Source organism: Pogona vitticeps, chromosome 4 (assembly GCF_051106095.1).
Source record: "Pogona vitticeps strain Pit_001003342236 chromosome 4, PviZW2.1, whole genome shotgun sequence".
Lineage (NCBI taxonomy): Eukaryota > Metazoa > Chordata > Lepidosauria > Squamata > Agamidae > Pogona > Pogona vitticeps.
In genome coordinates this window covers 20,838,775-20,862,719 of record NC_135786.1, presented here as the reverse complement: position 1 = coordinate 20,862,719, position 23,945 = coordinate 20,838,775, and the positions used below count along the sequence as shown (strand labels likewise).

General features: G+C 40.1%; 1 protein-coding gene across 4 annotated transcripts in view; it reads right to left on the bottom strand.

The window, feature by feature from the left end:
- Positions 1-23,945, bottom strand: part of RIPOR3 (RIPOR family member 3) — a 145,979-nt gene that overhangs the window by 29,903 nt on the left and 92,131 nt on the right. For all 4 annotated transcript variants that reach the window (XR_013544479.1, XM_078392184.1, XM_020779503.3 and 1 more), the window contains 8 exons: positions 19,909-20,055; positions 12,339-12,417; positions 10,562-10,585; positions 10,107-10,160; positions 7,481-7,630; positions 5,785-5,848; positions 2,248-2,291; positions 104-229 (listed from right to left, as the gene is read on the bottom strand). Coding sequence is in view for 3 of the 4 variants with exons in the window: in XM_078392184.1 (XP_078248310.1) it covers positions 104-229; positions 2,248-2,291; positions 5,785-5,848; positions 7,481-7,630; positions 10,107-10,160; positions 10,562-10,585; positions 12,339-12,417; positions 19,909-20,055 (688 nt within the window). In the remaining variant the exon portion in view is untranslated. The remainder of the gene's footprint in view (positions 1-103; positions 230-2,247; positions 2,292-5,784; positions 5,849-7,480; positions 7,631-10,106; positions 10,161-10,561; positions 10,586-12,338; positions 12,418-19,908; positions 20,056-23,945) is intronic.

The following is a 23,945-nucleotide window of genomic DNA, read 5'->3' as shown; positions in this document are numbered from 1 at the left end:
TCCTGAAAACATATGCAGAGCTGTGTACCAACTACACAGAAGAAAGTGAAGTGAGCAAAATACTTAGCAATTGGCAAGAACTCCAATTAACACTTGTTATCACCTTGATTTCAAACTTTTCATGAAGATTGGGTATGAAAACTTTTTCCTCTTCATCCCATGCTTGACTGTCATCTGTTAGAATTCTGCCTTTCAGTTTCCACTTCTGGCGGCCCAGCCGTACAAACACCTGAAGACATAGATAAGGGGAGGATACCATCAGAAGGACACTTCAGGTGTTAATGCAGGTTTCCAAGTAGTGCAACTCTATAGTTCTTGAGACACAATGCTCTAGAAGAGCAGTGTTGTGGCCACTTCTTTCCTGAGGCAAATAGTCACTAGGCAGGCATATAGTTTAATGAGAAGCACAGTACAAGTGGAAAGATTAATAAAACCCCTATCTGTGTTGCCACACCAGCAAACCATACCCGATCTCATCTGACTTTGAAAGGAAAGCAGAATCTGACCTGGAACTTCAATGCAAAACCACTATGGAATATCAGAAATTTCCAGGTAGGGCTAAGAGAGAACCCTGCCTGAAACCTTGGACAGTTGCTGCCCAACAGAGTTCACAATATTTGACTAGACAGACCGACAGACTTAGAATAAGACAGTTTCCTATATTATGGCTATTTATAAAAGTAAAAGCGAGACTTATCAAACATACACATTTAATGTATCACCTAGTTTGGCCCATTATTTGCTGGGGCAGTAAAAAACAAATATTTTAATTCCTACTAAGTGAGATTAGGAGAGTCTTATAGAAAGTTGGATGAATGCATGCAGGTTAGAGGTCCCAGTGGCTATTAGTCAAGAGGGCTCGATATTGCCTCCAGCATTAAAGGCAGCAATGCCTCTCTCCTTCAGCAGCTGGGAAATTCAGCATGGTGGGTGTGTTCGTTCGTTTAGTCGTTCAGTCATGTCCGACTCTTCGTGACCCCATGGACCAGAGCACGCCAGGCCCTCCTATCTTCCACTGCCTCCCGGAGTTGTGTCAAATTCATATTGGTTGCTTCGATAACACTGTCCAATCATCTCATCCTCTGTTGTCTCCTTCTCCTCTTGCCTTCACACTTTCCTAACAGTCAGCTTTCTTTATGGTCCAGCTCTCACTTCCAAACGTCACTACAGGAAAAACCATAGCTCTGACTATTCGGACTTTTGTTGGCAATGTGATGTCTCTGCTTTTTAAGATGCTGTCGAGGTTTGTCATCGCTTTCCTCCCAAGAAGCAGGCGTCTTTTAATTTCAGGGCTGCTGTCTCCATCTGCAGTGATCATGGAGCCCAAGTGGGTGCAGTTACTACTAAAAGGTTCCCCATAGATTAGCCACTTTGTAAACATAATGTTGAACTAGACAGGCCACTGATCTGAACCACCAACCCTGTTCTTATGTTAACTAGCATGCAGAATAACAAACCATTTTAACTATTATGTGCAAAAATTTTGTTGGGTGCTTGCACAATGGGAATGACATCATCATTGACTAATTGCCACTAATTAATGATTTCCCATTTCAACTTCAGGGTGGATGTAACTTCTTCTCATTGTCTGTACATCATGTACCTCTCCCCCCCCCCCAAAAGGAAATATTTAATCAGCAGCAGTCCACCAATGTAGACATCATTCCTTCAGCAGACCAGAGCTGCACAAAAGGACTTTGGCCATTGTATGTACACAAACTAAGGTGATAGCTTGTTCAGCATGCCTCCTCTATTTTCACTAACAATAGACCACAATATAATTCAGATTTCTAAAGGCTGGATCCATTTTAACAGCATCTTGCAATTTCATGTCCCTTTATAGAAATGTCCTTTATGTTCCTCTTGGTGGGAACACAGGAAAATACCTTATACCATCTCCAACTATGTGTCCATGCAGGTTGCCCCAGCCTTCCCCAACCTGATACCGTTCTGGTGTATTGCACGATAATTTCCATCATCCTGAGACATAGTGGCCAAAGCCATTTTGATGGAGGATGGTGGGAGATGTAGTCAAGCAGAACAGGTGGACACCAGACTGTGGAAGGCTGGCCTATAGAGAGTGAGCGCAAGCACCCAAGATTTCAAGCAATTCCCTTCCAGTCCTACATGGAGATGTCAGGGACTGAAGCGTTTGACAGAAGCATTTCTGCTCTTTTCTTGAACTACACAGTCCTTCCCACATATTCAAGGAACATTTTCTTGCAACTGAATTGCTGGATACCATACCTCATACTGGTCCCCTGGGCAGAGACGTGCATAACCCACCAGCCCTGGAAACAGCACAAAGAAGGAAGTTGTAACATATATAGATTTGGGGGGAAAAGAAACAATTAGCATGAAATGTTGAAGACTTTGGAATGCTCTTACCAACCTTTAAGTAAATGCCACAAGAAAAGTTTATTGGCTAGCAAATCAATTCAAACAATGTAATGTTGGCAATGGTTGTTTTTTAAATAACTGTTATCCAGTAAATAAATGCTCTGGAGCTCAGATCAGCTAGCACTGCATAACTCTTCTTGACTTAAAAAAAAAAATAAGAAGCAGACTCTAAAGCAGTGGTGGCAAACCTTTTTGGGCTTGAGTGCCCAAACTGGAAACAAAAAACAAAAAACCCAGCAGGTGGCAGGCACAAAACCGGAAGTGGTGGTGGCGGAACCGGAAGTGACAGAAGAAGAGGGAATCCCAGGCAGAGAGGTGCCTCGAGATCCCTCTCCAGATCTGCCGCCAGCATCAGCTGCTCCAGATTCTGGCCGCCTGTCGAAGCACCAGCAATGCAACTGCAGCTGCCTCCTGAGGTTTGGCTTGGGGGAGGGAGTAGAGAACCGGTTGCTTATGGCTCGCGTGACTGGAGAAAGGGCTCTGCGTGCCAGCTGTGGCATGCATGGCATAGGTTCACCATCGCTGCTCTAAAGGCTCAGAGTTTAACTTGGGCTCTGGTTGTTTAAAGAGCTAAACACATTGCTTGTTATTTTGGGGCACTCAAATAACAATTAGCATTACTGTTGCTTTTTTGGCTAAAGCAATGGGTTGCAATGTGAGTAACAGTAGGCCAGCTGTTCGTTCCATCTAACGGCCTGTTCTGATATTGCACATTCAGAAAGTGAGATGAAACAAAACAATACTTCCCTTGCTGTTCAAAACACATAAAAGAATGACATGAAACTTGAAAAATTCCTGCCAAAAGTCTCTTAAAGTACCTTTAAATGTTCTTAAAAGTAACTAAAATTTTACACCCAAAGTAACTTTGCAAGTACTTGCTTTTTAAGCTAGTTACTTACAAACTTCCAAAGGAAGGAAGACCACATATTGACATCAGCAAGACTCACAATCAAAGAAAAGTGGAGGAATTTGCCCAGGCACTTGAGGAAACCTTTCCAGGCCCAGCTGATGCAAATGCACCTGAACAATGGGAACATTTCAAGAACACTGTTTATAACACTGCCTTGCCCATATTTGGCAAGAAAACCAAAAAGATGCCAGAGTGGTTTGAAGCCCATTCGGAGGAGCTGATGCCAGCCATCAAGGAAAAGAGGAGAAATCTAGCAGCATACAAAGCCTATCCTAGTGAGTACACTTGCAGGCTCTTCGAGATGCTCATAGCAAAGTCCAACAGGCTGCCAGGAGATGCTCCAATGATTATTGGCTTCAGCTCTGCTCTCAGATACAGATAGCAGTGGACACAGATAACATCAAGGGAATGTATGATGGTATCAAGCAGGCTTTAGATCCAATACAAAAGAAATCTGTTCCTTTGAAGTCTGCTACATGTGTGAACATCCAGGACCGAGCACAGCAGATGGAATGCTGGGTGCAGCACTACTCTGAGCTATATTCCAGAGACAATGTAGTAACCAAAGAGGCATTAAACAACACCAAGTGCCTGCCTGTCTGGAAGAGTTCGACAGCAAACCAACTTTAGCAGAAATAAAAGCGTCCTTGGATCCCATCACCTCTAGCAAGGCACCAAGGCACCTGGGAAGGATAACATCCCTGCTGAAGTGCTGTAAAGAGATCATCACTACTGAGCTGTATGAAATCTTTTGTCTTTGCTGGAAGGAAGGTGGAGTACCACAGGACATGAAGGATGCAAATATTGTCACATTGTATAAGAACAAAGGAGACTAGTGTGGCATCTCTCTTCTCAGCGTTGTAGGGAAGCTGCTTGCCCATGTTGTGCTGAAGAGACTCCAGGTGCTTGCAGACAGAGTCTATCCAGAATCACAGTGTGGATTTCCAGCTAATAGATCCACCACTGACATGGTATTTTCCCTCTCAGACAGTTGCAGGAGAAATGTAGGGAACAACAACAGCCACTCTTTGTGGCCTTCATAGTTCTCACAAAGGCCTTTGATTTGGTTAGCAGGGATGGCCTTTTATAAATACTTCCCAAGATTGGATGTCCACCTCAACTCCTTAACATCATCCGGTCCTTTCATGAGGAAATGAAGGGCACTGTAGTTTTTGATGACTCAACATCAGATCCCTTTGACATCCAAAGCGGAGTGAAATAGGGCTGTGTTCTCATGCCAACCCTGTTTGGGATCTTTTTTGCTGTCATTCTGAAGCATGCTTTTGGAACTGCAACAGAAGGTGTCTACCTCCAGACTAGATAAGATGGAAAGCTCTTTAATCTTTAAGACCAAACTCCACTGAAATGCATGCAGAAATTCCTCTTCACTGATTACTCAGTTGTTGTTGCCCATTCTGCTGAAGATCTCCAACAACTCATGAATCGTTTTAGCAAGGACTTTGGATTAACAATCAGCCTAAAGAAAACGCAAGTCATGGGCCAGGGCATGGGCTCACCTCCCTATGTTACCATTTCCATACATGAATTGGAAGTTGTTCATGACTTTGTGTACCTTAGCTCAACGATCTCTGATACTCTGTCCCTAGATGTCGAGCTGGATAAACACATTGGCAAAGCAGTTACCATGTTCTCTAGACTCACAAAGAGAGCATGGCTTAATAAGAAGCCGATGGCATATACCAAGATCCAGGTCTACAGAGCTTGTGTCATGAGTACACTCCTGTACTGCAGTAAGTCCTGGACCCCTTGAGCACGGCAGGAGAGAAGCTAAACACGTTCCATATGCGTTGTCTCGGACACATTTTTGGTAGAACAAAGTTCCCAATAAAGTAGTCCTAGAACGAGCTGGAATTTTTAGCATGTATACATTATTGAAACAGCAATGGCTTGGGCATGTTGTGAGAATGGCTGATGGTCAGATTCCAAAATATCTCCTATATGGAGAATTAGTGCAGGGAAATCGCCCCAGAGGGAGACCACAGCTGCGATACAAGGATATCTGCAAGCAGGATCTGAAGGCCTTAGAAATGGACCTCAACAAATGGGAAACCTTGACATCTGAGTATTCAGCCTGGAGGCAGGTGGTGCTGCATGGCCTCTCCCAATTTGAAGAGACCCTTGTCCAGCAGGCCAAGGCAAAGAGGCAGTCCCAAAAGCAGCAAAATCAGGGAGCTGGACAGGGGACAGATTGTATTTGTCTTCAGTGTGGAAGAGATTGTCACTCTCGTATTGGCCTTCTCAGCCACACCAGACGCTGTTCCAAGTCCTCTATTCAGAGCACGTTACTATAGTCTCTCAAGACTGAAGGATGCCTAATCTAATCTACTTCCAAACTACAAATATGTGCAGAAGGGTAAGTATGGAATGCCTACTTAACATATCACTCTTTTTCACTCTTAAAGATCATTCCTTCTTCCAAGAACTCTAAATCTTTCAAAAAAAATGTGGCTTACCTTTCATCTTTAAGTGAAACTCGCCCAAATGCACTTCAAGTCTTCCCTCAATCAGACACATATCCTAAAACACAGAAATGGATCAATGGCACTAAACACAACGTGACATTAAGGTAATCACCATGCATTGGTTTCATTATGTATTTGTAAGCATAACGTGTTGGATTCACTCCAGCATAAACACAGAAAAAGATAACAGCTGAGACACTTGCAACACCTCTCCCAAGCCCCAGTTTTCTGGGAATATTAAAGCAACTTCACTACCATTTCTCAGACTGCAGTAGAAGTTATACAAAAAGAGAGATGAAGGAAGGAAGGAAGGAAGGAAGGAAGGAAGGAAGGAAGGAAGGAAGGAAGGAAGGAAGGAAGGAAGGAAGGAAGGAAGGAAGGAAGGAAGGAAGGAAGGAAGGAAGGAAGGAAGGAAGGAAGGAAGGAAGGAAGGAAGGAAGGAAGGAAGGACAATCCTGGGAATGTTTCAACAAATAAATTGTTCAGATACCCTTGTTATTGGCAAAGACCTTTTTATTCAGAAGTATTGGAAACTGCCTCCTGAATAATGGGGTGAATGCTATATTTGCCAGGATCTTAGTTGTTTTTTTTATGTTGAGCTTCAGACCATTTTTTGTACTCTCCTCTTTCACCCTCATTACAAGGTTCGTTAATTCCTCATCACTTTCTGCCATCAGAGTGGTATCATCTGCATATCTGAGATTGTTGATGTTTCTTCCGGCAATCTTGATTCCAGTTTGGGATTCCTCCAGTCCTGCCTTTTGCATGATGTATTCTGCATTTAAGTTAAATAAGCAGGGGGACAATATACAGCCTTGTCATACTCCTTTCCCAATTTTGAACCAACTGGTTGTTCCATATCCAGTTCTAACTGTTGCTTCCTGTCCCACATATCGATTTCTCAGGAGATAGATAAGGTGGTGAGGCACGTCCATTTCTTTAAGGACTTGCCATAGTTTGTTGTGGTCCACACAGTCAAAGGCTTTTGCACAGTCAACGAAGCAGAAGTAGATGTTTTTCTGGAACTCTCTGGCTTTCTCCATAATCCAGTGCATGTTAGCAATTTGGTCTCGAGTTCCCATGCCCCTCCGAAATCCAACTTGTACTTCTGGGAGTTCTTGGTCCACATACTGCTGAAGCCTACTTTGGAGGATTTTGAGCATAACCTTGCTAGCGTGTGAAATGAGTGCAATTGTATGGTTGTTGGAGCATTCTTTGGCACTGCCATTCTTTGGGATTAGGATGTAGACTGATCTATTCCAGTCCTCTGGCCACTGTTGACTTTTCCAAACTTGCTGGCATATTGAATGTAGCACCTTAATAGCGTCATATTTTAAGACTGATTGCTAATACAATTCTTAGTAGCTTCAACAAATGATCATGATTCTAGAGAAGAAAACATAACAGCTAGTTTGCTCTAAAACTACCCTAACAGTTTACCATAGACATGTCCGTAACATCTACATCTTGATTTTCCTTTCCCCATGTTAATACTTAACACATGGCAACCTCACCAATATCAGAGCACTCTGGGTGATGAATGTATTTCAAAACTTCATAGTTAGATAATACAGATTACAAATCTATTAATTGTTTTCCAAGCTGATTCCACAGCGACAAGATTCTCTTTTTTTCTTTAAGAGTAGATTTTAAAAATTAGAACTGTCAGGTCTAAAAGCAATTGTACCTCTGTACATTCTTGAAGGTTTTTATAAACTTCTACCAGGCTCTCTCTTGATGCTTTAGTGGAAGGGGATAACGAAAAGGCATGTTTCATATTTGAGGCACCATCTCGAAGTCTGCATTGGATACTGTAAGCTTCATATAGTTCTTCTACCTATAAAAAAAGAAAAATGACAGAAAAGGCAGACAAGTGGGAAAATATAAAGTTAGAATGTTGATTTTGTTATGTGCCCTCAAAGATAGGATATGGTTCAATAAAAAGTTGACTTCAGTCATCCTTTGCTCTCTACAGTTTAAGTCACTGGATGTTTGGATTAAAAGAAGCTGAAAATAAGACAACATGGAATGTTATTCTTGAACTGAACACTCACATTCAGTTTTTTTTTAAAAAAATATGGTGTAACCTATGTGGGAAACATAATTTTAGATCAATAGGATGTCCATTAGGTGTGGAAATATTACGTATCTGTACATAGATCTGCAAAACCACACCTAATCACATTGTGGGACTAAGACTCAAGGCCTGAAACCCTTCCAGCAATGTGCACATGCCTACACAGTACAAAAAAACAAAAATATCTTATCACATGTGGAAAGAGTCCCCTCTACTCAGCTGGCTTTCTCAGATAGAAGGTCAAGCAGGCAAGTCTTGCTGTTATTCCTGATCATTGACTGGAGAAAACAGTGAGACTTCCTCTGTATGATTCTCATCTTCCCAACTGGGAAGACCAATGGCTTGTGGAAGACTCTCCCAGCAGTGGTGTGTGTAGACTGGGAAAGAAACAAGGATCTCGGAGGAAGGGCCTCAAGCAGACCTTCAGCAGAGAGAATAGGTTAAGCACAGTGAAGAGAGGATGCCCACCTCTGTTACACACAATTATGCCATCATTCATCTATTCCAGCATGCAGAACCACAGAGGGAAAAACAGTCCCAAGCCCACTATCTAAGATCTTTTCGTCTGCTGATATTAGGGTCTGCACATGGGCTATTACATGCAACAACAAAAATGCACTCTAACAGAAAGTGAGCCAGAACATTTCTGCAATCTACCTTCTCCTTTTTATGCTGGAGCAGATCCATAAAGGCCTCCATTTATGCTATTAATTCCATATGCAACTAGAAGCATCGAAACCCAAGACTTGCTCCTGCATCTTATGAAACGCAGAGGCAAAGAGGAAGACAAATATGTGAAGCAGCCCAATGTTTTTCTACAATTCTGGAAACTGCACAGAAAGATAGTTACATGGTTAAAGTGGCTGAACATAGTCCCCTTTCCCAGATCCAATTTTGCCACTCCCAAGCAAAACCTAATTTCCACTGTGGTTGCAGTGGATGCAACCATCCCTGTAAAATTCAGTGCGCATACTGGTGTAATATTAGTGATCGTGCCAAATGAGGAACAACTGAATCATTGTAAGACATAGCCCATAAACACAGTTTTCCAAATTTTAACACAGTTTGTAAACCCTTAATGAAAGCATACTTTTTATCCATGCCAACAAAAGCTACAAATGTGAAAAACATATATTTATTTTTAGAGCTTATAGCTGGCTTTTTAAAGAAGTCAAAGAAAGCAGCTCTTGTGAGCAGTATTTAGCACATTGGGCCCCACCTCTATGCATTCCACATATTTAAGCCCCACTGATGTCAGGCACAATCATGTACATCGAACACAACATTCCTCTGATGACTGCTTAGCTCAGGATTACAAATTGGAATTGATCATTTGCAACTGCACCAATTGGGAACAAGTGGATTACCAAATGCACAATGGTCAATGATGCTGTTCACAGTGATGACAGCCTGAGGCAGGCATACAAAGAAATTGTTTGACTGTATGGTGTGGAAGGGTTCCACGGGCCTACATACCAACTCTATCTTAATATTTCCATTTTGCCAAGCGTCACCTCTGGTCTTCCCTTGTTGAATAGAAAAGTCTAAAAGGGCTTTCTAAGTATATTCACCTTAGAAAATTTTCCTTTAAAGGGAAATACATTTAAAAAGCCAAATGCACTTAAAATACTTCATTAAACATTTCCACTAAATGTGGCAAGTTTTTGAGGAGTTTGAACTAGTGCATGTCAGGACAAGGTCAGCATGCTAGCATCCATCCCAACATTATATCATCCTTCCTTAACTTGAAAGGCTATATTGGATGGGGATGATGGCAGCTGGAATCCAATGCACCTATTAAGCATCAGATTGGTGAAGGCTGTTCTATTAAACAATGTGTTCTTTGAACAGCTGCAAATACTGCACTCTTCTTTATGTGCTCCTGGAATCTTCAGGCATAACAAGAGAGAGAGAAACAGGTATTTTAGCTGTCACAGAGTTAATTTTAGCTTCCTCTTTCTCTCCTCTCTTACAACAAGTAGATCTCCCCTTCCCCACCTCCAAATATGTTGGCATCACACAAAAACTGGTTCTACAGGCTGGTCTTGGGTGGTGCTCAACAATCACTATGAATGGAGCCATTAGGGGGAGCAGCATCTCTTCCTTTTCAAAGAAAGTGATCATGGCTTTCAGAAAGCATCTAATGTGACTCCCTTTCAGTCAGTGATTATGAAATACATAGAGACCTGTCTTTACTGCAGCATATATCTTGAAGGCAGGAAATATAAATCTTTACCTTGCTTATATGAAATTCCAGTTTCCTGATATATCTTTCCACCAAGCGGATTTGCTTTTAAATGTAACAAAAGGATATAGAGGTTAGTGATACAACTCCAGACCTTCTACTACTTAGCAGAATAACATTTGTTACAATTACACATTGGCTAAGCATGGACCATTGTTTTAAGAAATCAGATGATCAACCAATATGTGGAAACATCTATGACTAACTACATTCACATTCATCATCCTTACCAGCAAGTGGTGAGATTTTTCCCCCAAAAAAAAACCCCAAAGAGATTTAAACAAGCAAAATAAAAACTACACTATATTTTAATCACTGTGGTCTTCCAGGAAGCTACTGTAACTCAATTCAGCAACTTAAAAGTATATGACTAAAAACAAATGGAGAATGAAAAAGCAAAAATAAAATTAAAAAAACCCTGAAGAATAGACATATTTGTTCCTTACCTTATCCAAATCATAATAGAAAGCCTGAAATAGAAATGTATTGAATTAGTAGCTATCTATTTTAGTATCTGTCATATGCATATGCCAATAGCTCAAAGACACTGTTGTGTAACAGTTTTAATATCATTATATTGTACAATATATACTTTATTTTTTTTAAAAAAAAGAACGTAAACAACAAGAATAAAAAATAGCAGTCCAAACAATAGTGTTTGGTTATAGTTCTGAGGATCTAGGGCCCAGTTTTGACTTCCCCGAGGCCATTGAAAAAATTCAAATGGCAGATTCCATCATTAGAAGCTGGAAGGGTTTGTTGTTGTTTTGTCACTAAGTCATGTCCAACTGTTTGCGACCTCATGGACCAGAGCACGCCAGGCCCTCCTGTCTTCCATTGCCTCCCGGAGTTGGATCAAATTCATGTTGGTTGCTTTGATGACACTGTTCCGCCATCTCGTCCTCTGTCGTCCCCTTCTCCTCTTGACTTCACTTTTCCCCAACATCAGTGTCTTTTCCAGGGAGATTTCTCTTCTCATGAGATGGTCAAAGGATTGGAGCCTCAGCTTCAGGATTTGTCCTTCCAATGAGCACTCAGGGTTGATTTCCTTCAGAATTGATAAATTTGATCTCCTTGCAGTCCAGGGGACTCTCAAGAGTCTCCTCCAACACCACAATTCAAAAGCATCAATTCTTTGGTGGTCAGCAACTTAAATGCAGTCTCTCCCAGGTCCAGGCTCAGGCCAAAAGAGATCTTTGTGAATGAAGAAGTGTCCAGTCTGGTTTGGGAACAAAGGTACACTTAAATGCCAAATTATGTGCTTGGTTTGAGACTGGACATTTGGTGGTAAAATGGGGAAGGCTTCAAGGGAACTAAGGATAAGAAGGGATTTGGGGGCATACTGAGATCATCTCATGTCTGATGGGCTTCATTTTGCCCAGTCTTGCTTATACAATTTGTTTTTTTCCCAACCAACTAGTACTAAACTTTACAAGGCGCACATGCCAATACCTTCTTTGTAAAGTTTAATATCAGGTGATTCAGGAAGAGAAACAGATTCAGATTCTCCATATCTGAGCTGTAAAGAAACTTCTACAGTTTTTCCTCAGTGCTGCTACCGTTAGTCCAAACAAACACATCCACTGCCATACTATCAGACAACAACAAGAACAACTGCTGGATAGCTTAGAGGTTTAGGCATCTGGCAGAGGAGCCAGAGTTTGGGAGTTCAATTCCTCACTGTGCCTCTTTGACAGGGGCTGGACGATACGGTCCCTTCCAGCTCTGCAGTTCAAAGATTATTAATTTGTTTCATCTGAGCTGATATAACATGTAAAACAACATCCACACGGCTTGCTATTTTGTGTTTTGAAAGAATTTACAGAGAACCTCAATTTTGCAACATTTCTAAACCGAGACCTTCCTTTGCATGGAACAAAGAAGAGCAGTCAGCCGTACAAGCGTTCAAAGACCTGTACAGTTTTTTAGAGGGCATATTTTCACATGTAACACAGGAAGCAATTTTGAAGAAGTTACTTTTTGGACAAAAAACTCCCAGCATCCTCCAATTAGAATGACCAGTTCTATTCCATCCTTCATTATCAGATTGTTTGCATTCAGGAAAAAAAAAAGATGGAAGAAGCATCAGCAAAACTAAAGAGGGTTACAAACCACTTGGAGTGTCACTTGGAGCCCTGACAACATTTTGTGAATAACACAGGTTCAAGGTGAAAGGAAAGCCTTTTCGGGAAACACTTGTAGTTAGAGAGGAAGAATCCTTACCAGTCTGGAGTTCCTCCTTGTATCTTTGTGGCATTCTGACAGATAATCCAGCTCTATCTGATGGTTTTCCAGATACTCACTGAAATAAAGTGATAAATCCAATGTGACTTTTATGCTACATCTCTAACACATTCCTAGCATCATATCTTCTGAGAAGTAGTCACGCTAATAAAAATGGAACACTACCAGGAAGGATGGTGGCCTCTAGACACTACACATATGTCTCAGAATATATCTTAGAATTAACCGGTTATTTAAAATTATAATTATTTCACATGTAATTAGTTACTTTTTTATACAGAGCCATGTAACAAGAACCTGCAAGATTACTATGAAAGGTATGGAATAAGTACCAACAATGTCACTTTTTAGGTGTAACAGTGACATTTTCTATTCAGTTTCAAAAGTGACTTCTAAAGAGTATTTAATGATATTTTAGAGGTGTTTTTGCTATTCTCCTATTAAGCCTAAATAGTATGAGAAGAATTCATTGTCTTTACACATTTCATTAAACATTTGTAATGGGCAATATCAGAACTGACCACAAGAGGGAGGGAAATGGCATTTTTCTGTTTATATTTTGCATGGGGTAGGTTGGCAACTACCAAATAATGCGTTAATAATGCACAACACACAAAGCAATGGTAACAGCCATCTGACTACTGAGAAGCATTTCCTTCTAACATTCCGACCTGTAATAAATATTCTCTCCAGTTAACCTAGAGACAGTATGCTTCTGAGGATCACAAGCGTGAAGGTGCTGTTGCATGTTCTGCTTGTGGGCTTTCCATAGATATTTAACTGGTCACTCTGTGCCCAATACACAGGACTAGAGAGGTCCTTTGACTGAACCACACAAGGTTATCTTGATGTTCAGTTCATAAATTATAGAAAACAATAATCCCAAACATAGTTAAGCTTACTTTCTAGAGCACAGTGTGTAATGGAGGGAGAATACAGCTTTTCCAGTCCAATTTAGCTCCTGGAATCAACAGAGCAGTTTGGAATGTACTGCATGCCCCTTTTTCTGAGGCTGGGATTACATATTGCAAACATGTATACATTTCTTTTATTTAAACTACACTTATTGCCAAGAACCCACTTATCGAGATCATAGGAATGTGAGGAGACTTAATCTCTCCCATGTCCAATTCTCTCCTGTATATCTCCTTCCCATAAAGATATTTTCCCTTAAAACTTGTCTCTCATGGACAGAGTAGAATATGAGAGGTTAAAACAGAGTTGACCATTTCAGATTACAATTGCATTTTTATGTTCTCCTATGTTAAAACCTCTCTGCATATCAAAAATTAGCATAGCAGGCAAAGGACAAGAATAGAATCTCTTGCTTTTGTACGTTACTTTTTCAATTGCAGGCAAATATACCTCCATTTTTTGAGGCAAAGAGGGTTCAATAGTAGTAGCCTCTGGCCCCAATCCAAAGTGGTACAGCACATTCCAGCACATCAGTATTCAACCGCTTTCCTACCTCATTGGTTGTGATGCATTTGTTTAAGATCCACCTTAAGGCCGGCTTGATTGTCAGATTGCTCCCTTAATCCTTGATTCGAGGGCACTCTAATTAAAAGGTTATAATCTGCCAGATCTGAGTACTTACAGGATGTATGCATCACCTTTCTACCTGCCAAGTGTCCCCCATGTTAAGCTTATAAGCAAGAGCATAAAGGCAAATTGAGAGGTGCAGATCTCATCAAGAATGTCGCCATAACTAGCCTGCCCCACAATAAGATTCAAACAGACAGACAGCATGTCTGCCCATATCAGCAAATGAGGAGATATTTTGTAAAACTAATGGCTCTTAGTTGCACATTCAAGAACAAACCACCCTTAAATATTTTGTAATACAAGAGTGATAGCATGCAACAGTATACTATTTCCAGGAGAAAATATTTCTCAAAAATCTTCGGATTCCGTCAAAGTTCAGAGGGAACAAAGAAGCCTGGGAAGGAATGGCAGATGATGTCTATGCTACTCAAAAAGTAACAATTGTTAGAACCCTGGCTCTACTACACCACTGATTATAAGACAAGAATGTGCTTGTGTGAACCTCAGTGCCCTGTAACATGAAGCTCTATCTTTAGGGAAAGACATATTTGACATTTTGTATAGAGCAAAGCCATAAGGGTGGCTAGGTGAGGCAAGACCATCTATCTCATTCTAGCCTCAGGGGCGGAAAAGCAGCATCTGGTACACAGAACTGTGTGATTTTTAGCTGGAAACCTTCATTATAAGGTCTCAAACACTGGACTAGAAAAGGGACGAGAGAACAAAGAGAGTCTTTCACGCTCTTCCTCTTTTTCTCAAAGCATCATATGCCACTTTCTCTTTAGGAAAGTGCTTCGAGATGCGCAGCCGTCATGGGGAATAATCCTTTTCCCTAGTTGCCCTTCAGAAAGCAACAACCCTTTATATATACATTGCCTCTCACTAGTAACCTTGATTAAGAATGTGGTGGCCTGCCACCATCCAAGACCTGGGTTACCTAAGTTTGGGAACCAATCTGGAGGACAGTAGCTCCATCTTCCTGGCTGTTCCTGCAAAGCTTATCCGCAATCTTCCCTACACAATATGACAGAATTGTGCACCCATTCTTTCCATAGTTCCCCAAAAGAGCATACTGCTAATATGTGACAGAGGATCCTAGCCCACTGCAAGAGGAAGAAGTAGGCTACAATCTTCTGCCACATCTTAGCAGTTTGAAGGAAGATTCAATTGCCATTTCAATCAATGTTTTTCCATGGAACAGAAGGGTTGTCCTCTTTTGCCTCAGGCCACAAAATGTCTTTGGACAACCCTGCTTCTTAAACTCCTCTTCTCTGTTCTCTTGCTATGTACATTTTTCTTCTTCACCCGAAGTGCCTGTGGCACTTTCCATCTGCACTGGTTCTTAACCTTGGGTTACTCAGGAGTTTTGGACTGCAACTCCCAAAAGCCTTCACCACCAGCTGTCCTGACTGGGGTTTCTGGGAGTTGCAGTTCAAAAGCATCCGAGTAACAAAGGTTAAGAACCACTGTGCTAGATGATACTGAGAATAAGCATACAAATTGCCATCTGCTTCCCTATCTTTTGCTTACTATTAATGAAGAGGCAACAAGCAACCAGAATTTTCCTTCACATGGCAAGGAATTCCTAATTGGAGAAACAAAACCAATAGAGTATTGAAGCGCTTTTGAGCTACTTAGCACATTTCCCTTCTTGTTCGGGATTTGCTGGCCACAGTGCTAACTGCCTCTGCTGTACAGAACCACAAATGATCTTGTACAGAGAGGTCCCTGATTTTCACATTTTTGTGAGAATTCTTGTACAGCAGGAAACATACGGGTATTTATTTATTTATTTATTTATTTATTTATTTATTTATTTATTTATTTATTTATTTATTTTATATCCCGCCTATCTAGTCAATAGACTATGGATAATGCTGGAGAAATTCATCCTGATGTTAAAGATCACATTAAAGCATCACTAAAACCAAGGGTTTCAATGGTATACATTCTGGAAAAAATACCTTATATTGCAAATCACATAACACTGCATACAGCAGCCATCCTCTGAATTATAAAGCAGAATCAGGGCTTCAAAACATTCAGAAGGCTTTTGGTATTTTTGATAACACTGGATTGCTACTACATACTCTTTTTTTCTTTGCAACAGGTACACATCATGCCTTTATCAGTCTTGGAGTAGCTTGAGGACAAGCTTTGTTAGGCATAGGCCAATGGAGCTGTCATATCAAGGGTGCCCACATGTCCTGCTTTACAGAGGGCAATTTCCCATGTGAATAATTTTCTGTTGTAACTGTGCTGAAAAGATCAAGTATTATCAAGTAAAAAGAGACAAGGCCTTGAATTTTCACATCAACCGTTACCACTGAATAGCAGATTGATCCAGAATGCAGATTATTTTGTTATAGCCTTCTTCATAATGGGCAGGATTCTAATAATTGTTTCCACTTTGAATCTCTACTGATACATTAGCACATGGACAGTTTATGTAAGTTAGTGGCTGAAATCCTGCAGGCAACTTTACACCATGCAAGGCTGATTATATCATCAGCCATGATCTTTTCTCATGAATTAAAAATTTCCAATCTTTCCTCCAAAGAGCAGGAGGCTCCCGTGTGACCCCCCTTCATCCTGGGAAAGCCACTGGGGAGCTCAGAACAGGAGAGTCTTTAATGTACATAAATCACTGCTGCTGGCAATTTTCAGACATTAAAGACTCCCCTTGTTCAGTGGCCCTCAAGGGCATCCACAGAACAAAAGGCATCTCAAGGGAGCTTCAGAACTTTGAACAGGAGATGTAGAAACTTTTTAATATGTTAAAAAAAGGTGATTACTAATGATATCATCAGCAATACACAGAGTAAAGTTATGGAACAGTTGGTTATTGTAGGTTTTTCAGGCTGTTTGGCAGTGTTCTGAAGGAAAAACCATCAAGAACACAGCCAAACAGCCTGAAAATCATACAACCATTGGAACCCAGCTGTGAAAGCCTTTGAGAATAAATTATGGAACAATATCTCTGCCAATGTCTTCTTTTTTGGTGATGCATTCCCTCCTTCTGCTCAGTGCTTGTGTCTAACATGGAGGAGGAGATAATGTTGTTGGCCTGCATAGGATGCTAGTCCTCCCTGTAACAGTAACAGTAATAGGCCATTCTTGGCTGTCAGTCCATTGCAACAACCAGGAACTTCCACCAGCATATAGGGCATTAGATGGTAACAAAACAGAACAGAACTATTCAGTCAGAGAACATTAGATGTCGAAAAGTAATATACTGTACAATTTGGGATAGAATAGCAGGGGAAGCAGTAATTTGTTTATTTTCCACATTGTAGTGGAGCATTATCCTGCAAAGTTCTAGTCCCTTAGCACCTACTTAGTCCCATGCCCCACAGCCATGAAAGTGTACAAATAACAACTATAGACTTAAACTCCATGTTGGCTCCCAAAGAAAAACTTACAAGGCTCACATTCTTCTAACTTTGTAAGTTAATTCAGAGCAGACAAAAATAACTCCATTTTCTCCATTTGTATTTTAAAAGGATGCAGCTGATGCTTCTTTACAAGATGCAGAACCTAAACAGGTCAATGTGTTAAACAGCCTGAGTCTTTTCCAGATTAATTTGAGGAGGGGGGGGATCTGTAAAAACTGTCCCATCCATCCACCCAAGACACACTGTGCTTCTAAATTCCAGTCATTTCATCTCTTGCCAGTAATGCACTGCAATGGTGTATGAGGCTAGTTTAAATGTTTCTACACTCAAACAGAAAGTGTATTGAATTAAAGGCTGACTGGTTCATACAGCCATGAATCTCCTAGACAAATAAGGATAACTCAGAGAAGAAGCTACCTGTATCCAGAATGCAATCCAAGAGCTAAAATATCTACCAGTGATTGATTGATGACTACAAGAGAATTCTAAGTTTATATTCTAGGATCATCATTTGGTAAGATGGAAGGCATAGGAACTAACACATTAGAACAGCACTATCTTTACAGTGGACCCTCGACTTACAGACGGCTCCACTTACAGACTTTTCGAGTTACAGACTTCTCTGGCCACAAAATTTAGGTTCGACTTGCAGCCTGAGAATCGACCTATAGACCAGAAAAAAACCAAAATGGAACAAAAATGGAACAAAAATGGCCAGTTACGAGATTAATTGGTTTTCAATGCATTGTAGGTCAATGGAGACTCGACCTACAGACTTTTCGACCTGCAGCCACCGTTCCAATACGGATTAATTCCGTAAGTAGAGGGTCCACTGTATTAGAAATAATAATGTTTTATTAATGGATAGTGGTGGTTAGTTAAAACCCTATCTGCTGCATACATTCTACACTGCTGAGCAGAAGGTACACACAAATTTGGGAATTGCATATAACTTCCCATAATATGCTCCTTCCAGCCAAGAGAAAAATTGAAAGTAGCTATGACTGACATGCTAACAAGTCATAGAAGAATAATCTGAGGCTGGTAGGGTTGGTCAGAAAATGGACACCATACCTACAGGAGGGTATGAAGGCTGGAGGAAAGCAAATTCTCAGGACCAAAATATATGTTACAGTTAGTATGTCACTAGAAGAGGGAATTTCTTCAGTACTGAAAATTTCTGGCTATTGCAGCAGGAGCTTACCATGCCTCCTATAGTTTGTGAAACAGCTGGCTTTGTTTTGTGATTGGTCATAAGGAATTAAGCATGGGATCCATCAATCACAAAGAACTAATTTAATAAGGTCTCTGGAACATTAATAGATTTCAGCTGATGATGAGCTATCTATAATGTACAGTTTGACCTTCAATAATTACCAAAGGTTACAAATAATAGACTAGTCTGAATCTTATTTGGTATACCCACTAGCATAATTCAAGTGGCATAAATCTCCATGGCAAGCTGCCACAAGTTAAGAAGTCAACATAGGCATTTACTGTGGCACACCATGTGACTTGGCACATAAAATCAAATGTATACACTGACTTCTTAACCTGTAGCAATTACTTGCAGAAATTCATGCCAATTGTGTTCTACCAGGATAAAACTTCCAGTTACTAATTATAACATTACTTGGCCAGAACACTACTGGTTGGAGTAATTGCAATCTTGTAAATCGCAGAGGTGAATGAGTTGCTGGTTGTATTCCTCATCACTCATCAAGTCACACAAGTAGCCCACAATGAGGAATGCAAGTAGTGACTCATTAATTAGCAGCAATTAACACCTATAATTTATGCCACTGGACGTATGCCAGCATTAATAACAAGCAAAAAATAAGAGGTATTATGGCCATTATTTTTGTTGATCAAATAAGCAAAACACTAACAAGCCAGATGTTTCCAAAAAACTTAGAAAATAACACCAGTAATGTTTTAGTTATTAGTCATTCGTTATTATTAGTCGTCACTGTGCCTTGTACAGAGGTCAAATGTTTGCACACACAAACCTCATGTGGAAAGCTTCCATGGATTTCCAGTGGAAATCTGGTTCTATACAGTGCCAGCAACGCTTAGAACACTTCCAAATACTGTAGACTTCTTTATCAGGAAATGTAGAACTGTCCTTGAAGAGCAGTGCCTTAAATAAATGTTCCTTAGCCCAATTCAGCAACCCTTCTCTCCAGCATGGCTGTAAAGAGATGTGCCATTTGGATGTTTTTGTTTTTATTATTTGGACGATGGAACCACTGTTCTCCATTCTGGGAATTATATCTGATAGACCCACACCAACAGATACCAAAATGTGACTTACAATTATAATTATAATTCAACAAGTTAAATGTTTTCAGTTTTATATGTTAACAGCAATGAATTAAGCATCTCATTTGCAACATTTCAACATCAATGAATTAATTTCTAAAGCTAACATTCCAAGCTCCTGCAATAAATATACAAACCTTGCTTCTCACCTATATTACGTCTGTGTCTCACATTTACCATTGGTTGAGAACCATTGCTCTGTATTATATACGATACTCATAGGGCTAAATAATACAGAAGCCCATGCAAATTCTATTAAAGCGTTGTATGGGGAATTGAATTCCTACTTGAGTCCTTTCTTTAAGGCTTCAAAAACTTTCTTCACTTGCTGCGGCTTTGGATCCCAGATAACTGTCCCTTTCTGGAGGGAAGGATACATCTTGGCAGATTTCACAGACATTTTGGACCTCGTAGAACCTTTGCTGATAGACTTCCTGTAAAAACAGAATTGATCACATTAAACTTAAGCGAAAACTTCAGCAACTTTGGGTTCACAATCCACTGATGTAAGAGATTAGGAAATGAGCCAAAAATCTGATCTCCTGCACATTTGTTCAAAAGTTAAGGCAAGCTCAGCGGAGCTTCCTCACAAGTAAATGTTTATTGGATTGCATTCCAGAGGTAGAATTGCTTGTTGTTACCTAGGCAAACTTACTACTGTGCATCCTTATGCTAAGGATGTCATGAATACTTTGCAAATTTTCTTCTCTTTGACCAAAGGAGAAGAAGAAGAAAGTTATCAACTTGGGGATAATTTTGTAACCACTTCTTATATTACGTTTACCATAACCTTGAAGCTACTTGTTATGTTGCTTGTTGCCTAAAAGGGAACTATTTATAGGTAACAAAATTACTTATGACTAGTTACTTTCAAGCTGCATCTTCCTTTTGAATATCTATGTCTAGAATGACTTATTCTTATTCTCCTTTATACTTGCAATCACTAACAATGGCTCTGATATTGTAAAGACATAAACATACGCTGCACAGATTCTTTTTTCGGGTGTGAGCGACTAGAACTTTATATACATACTGTGCAAACTGCCACCAAAATACAGCATTCTGTTTTCATGTATGAAACAAATAGGACATATTAACAGCAATTTTCATATCACCTACACCAGAGTAGTCCCTAAATCTAGTGCTTTACAACTGCAGATTACCTTTAAATACAGAAATATTAGTAGTAGAATTCTGATTTCTACATCACTCATAGAATGTGATCCTAAGCATGTTTATTTGGATCAAGCCCAACTAAATGTATTGTTTCTTATTCCCTGTTAAAGACATCAGGGTTGTGTAGTGAGTTACAAAGGACTTTGCTGGTCTTACCAACAGCCTATGAAGCTTTGTCATACAGAATGAGGCCAATAGCCCATCCTGTCCTCTACTCTTTCCTCTTGAGTAGCAGCATCACCTATAAAAAGATTTGCATAGTCAAAGCTATGGTTTTTCCAGTAGTGATGTATGGAAGTGAAAGCTGGACCATAAAGAAGGCTGACCGCTGAAGAATTGACGCTTTTGAATTGTGGTGCTAGAGGAAACTCTTGAGAGTTCCCTGGACTGTAAGGAGATCAAACCTATCAATTCTGAAGTGCTCACTGGAAGGACAGATCGTGAAGCTGAGGCTTCAATACTTTGGCCATCTCATGAGAAGAGAAATCTCCCTGGAAAAGCCCCTGATGTTGGGAAATAGTGAAGGTAAGAGGAGAAGGAAATGACAGAGGATGAGATAGTTGGACAGTGTAATTGAAGCTACCAATATGAATTTGACCCAACTCCGGGAGACAGTGGAAGACAGGAGAGCCTGGTGTGCTCCTGTCCATGGGTTCACAAAGAGTCGGGCATGACTTAAAGACTAAACAACAAACAAAGCACATCACTTCAGGATCTCTCTAATCCTATTGCTATTAAGATATATTCACAGCTTCCTCCTTTAACCCTGTGAGACAAGTCAGCTATTGCTGTTTTTAATTCAAAATTCAAAACAAAAAGGCCTACAGTGAATATTGGTTACTTAAGGACATCCACAACATCATGATCTAGTAGACAGCCTGAACTTCAGTTTCCCATACACTATCTGCCAAATTATGATATCTCTCCTACCCTAGGAGGGCATAGTTGGAAGCAGATTTTTTTTTTCCTAATTTACTTATAATTAAATGTGTTTCTGAGCCAGGTATCAGAACAATGCCTAGCAAAGGGGTTAAAAGACAGAGACACAACCCACTAAGTCATTCATTCAAAAGCTGTTTGTTGACATAAGTTCACATAAAGCATTAAATAAGCTTTATTAGTTACTGCTATCTGCAATATGGAAATATAACATCACCCTGTGTTGCAATGTTTGTTATGTATTATTATTATGCATCCTTTCTTTGGTGTATCTATCTAAAAATAAAAGTTATCTGACAATACAGTATTTGTTTAATAGCTTTTTCTTAAAAATTGCTCATCTTGCTTGACAGCTTATAAATATCATGCTTTTCTAAAAGACGTTAATCCCTATCTTACTTTCATTTTCTCTATACTTAGTCATCACACTTCTGTATGATCAAAAAACAATCTCACTGAACTTTTGCCCTCCTTTCTAAACCAGTTTATTTATTATTTATTTGCTTCTTTTAAATACAAGACTGAACAAGTGAAAGCCATTCTGAAGCTCCATTTGGAACAATGACAGAAATCTAGTAAAACTTTTCACAACACAGTGATTCATGTGAAAGAATCAGGAACAATCACACTATTGAGCTTTGCTCACCTGCTGGAGTTGTGTAACAATGACCATGACAAACGTTGTCACTTTTTGACAAATTTCTAGCTAGGTCTCTCTCCTTCACCCTCAATCATCCATACCTGACTAACTCCTTTCTTTAAATCTGTATTTTCTTCCCCGGAAAGCTTATCTAGGTAAATTCTCCTCTCCTTAAAGAAAATCTGTTCTCTTCTTTTAATCAGCTGGATTTCCTCTCCACCCACTATTCAAAAAACAAATGCTACAGTAGCCACACTCACAGGACATTCGTGGTTGCTGTGAGAATAGATGGTTGTATTATGTGCCTTAGAGTCCAATCCATGTAAGATGGAAGTTCCACTTTTAAAGAAGTAGGTTTAGGACTTGAAGCCCCAATTATATGGGGCAACTGCAAAATATATACAGTTAACCCATCCTTTCCAAGTGTCAGTGTCCTTCTGATTTTTTTGCATGCAGACTCCATTGGGCTTGATGACTGAATCCAGATATAGACAATCATTAACAAATTAAATTTCTTCATTGACAGTGTTAAAGTTAAGTAATTCTTCCTTAGACATGATTTTCACCTCCTAATTTCAACTTTAATCCTGCATCACACTTTCTTCTTTTACACATACTTATCTTCTTCTGAAAATCTTTGGTAGCCAGTGGACATTTGTAATATGATATTGAGTACCTCTTCCTCTTCAAAATCCAGCTGGAATGTCAGACATTTCTTGTTCCATATAAGATAGAAGCCTTTGTTGCAACACCTTGACTATCACTTTGCTTGTGTGGGAAATTAAAGCAATGATCCTATAGTTTAAGTACTGCACTCCTTGGCATCTCCTTTCTTGGAAGGTAAAGGTAAAGGTTCCCCTTGACAATTTTTGTCCAGTCGTGTTCGACTCTAGGGGGCGGTGCTCATCCCCGTTTCCAAGCCATAGAGCCAGCGTTTGTACGAAGACAATTTTCCGTGGTCACATGGCCAGTGCGACTTAGACACGGAACGCTGTTACCTTCCCACCGAGGTGGTCCCTATTTATCTACTTGCATTTGCATGCTTTCGAACCGCTAGGTTGGCGGGAGCTGGGACAAGCGACGGATGCTCACTCCATCACGTGGATTCGATCTTACGACTGCTTGGTCTTCTGACCCTGCAACATAGGCTTCTGTGGTTTAGCCCGCAGCGCCACCACGTCCCTATCCTTTCTTGGAACTGGAATGTATATTGAGAGTTTCCAATGTTTTGTTTTCCATATTTGTGGGCAGATTCTTGTTACGATTTTGACAGATTCAGTCTCTGTGGCTTGAAATAGTTCTGTTGGTATTCCATATACTCCTGGTGATTTATTTATTTCTAGTGCTTTTAGAGCAGGTTACACTTCAGGTTCTTAATAAAAGAATTCCTTTTTATAGGAATCTATCATCCTTTTGTCTTCTCTGTATAGATCTTCAGTATACTGTTTCTATCTTCACTTTATTTTCTTCTGGTCAGATAGTGTGCTTCTCTGTTAGTCTCTCAGCATTCCTTATTCAGGATGAGATTTCCCTTTGATTTATTTGACTTCCTGGAAGACATCTCTTGTT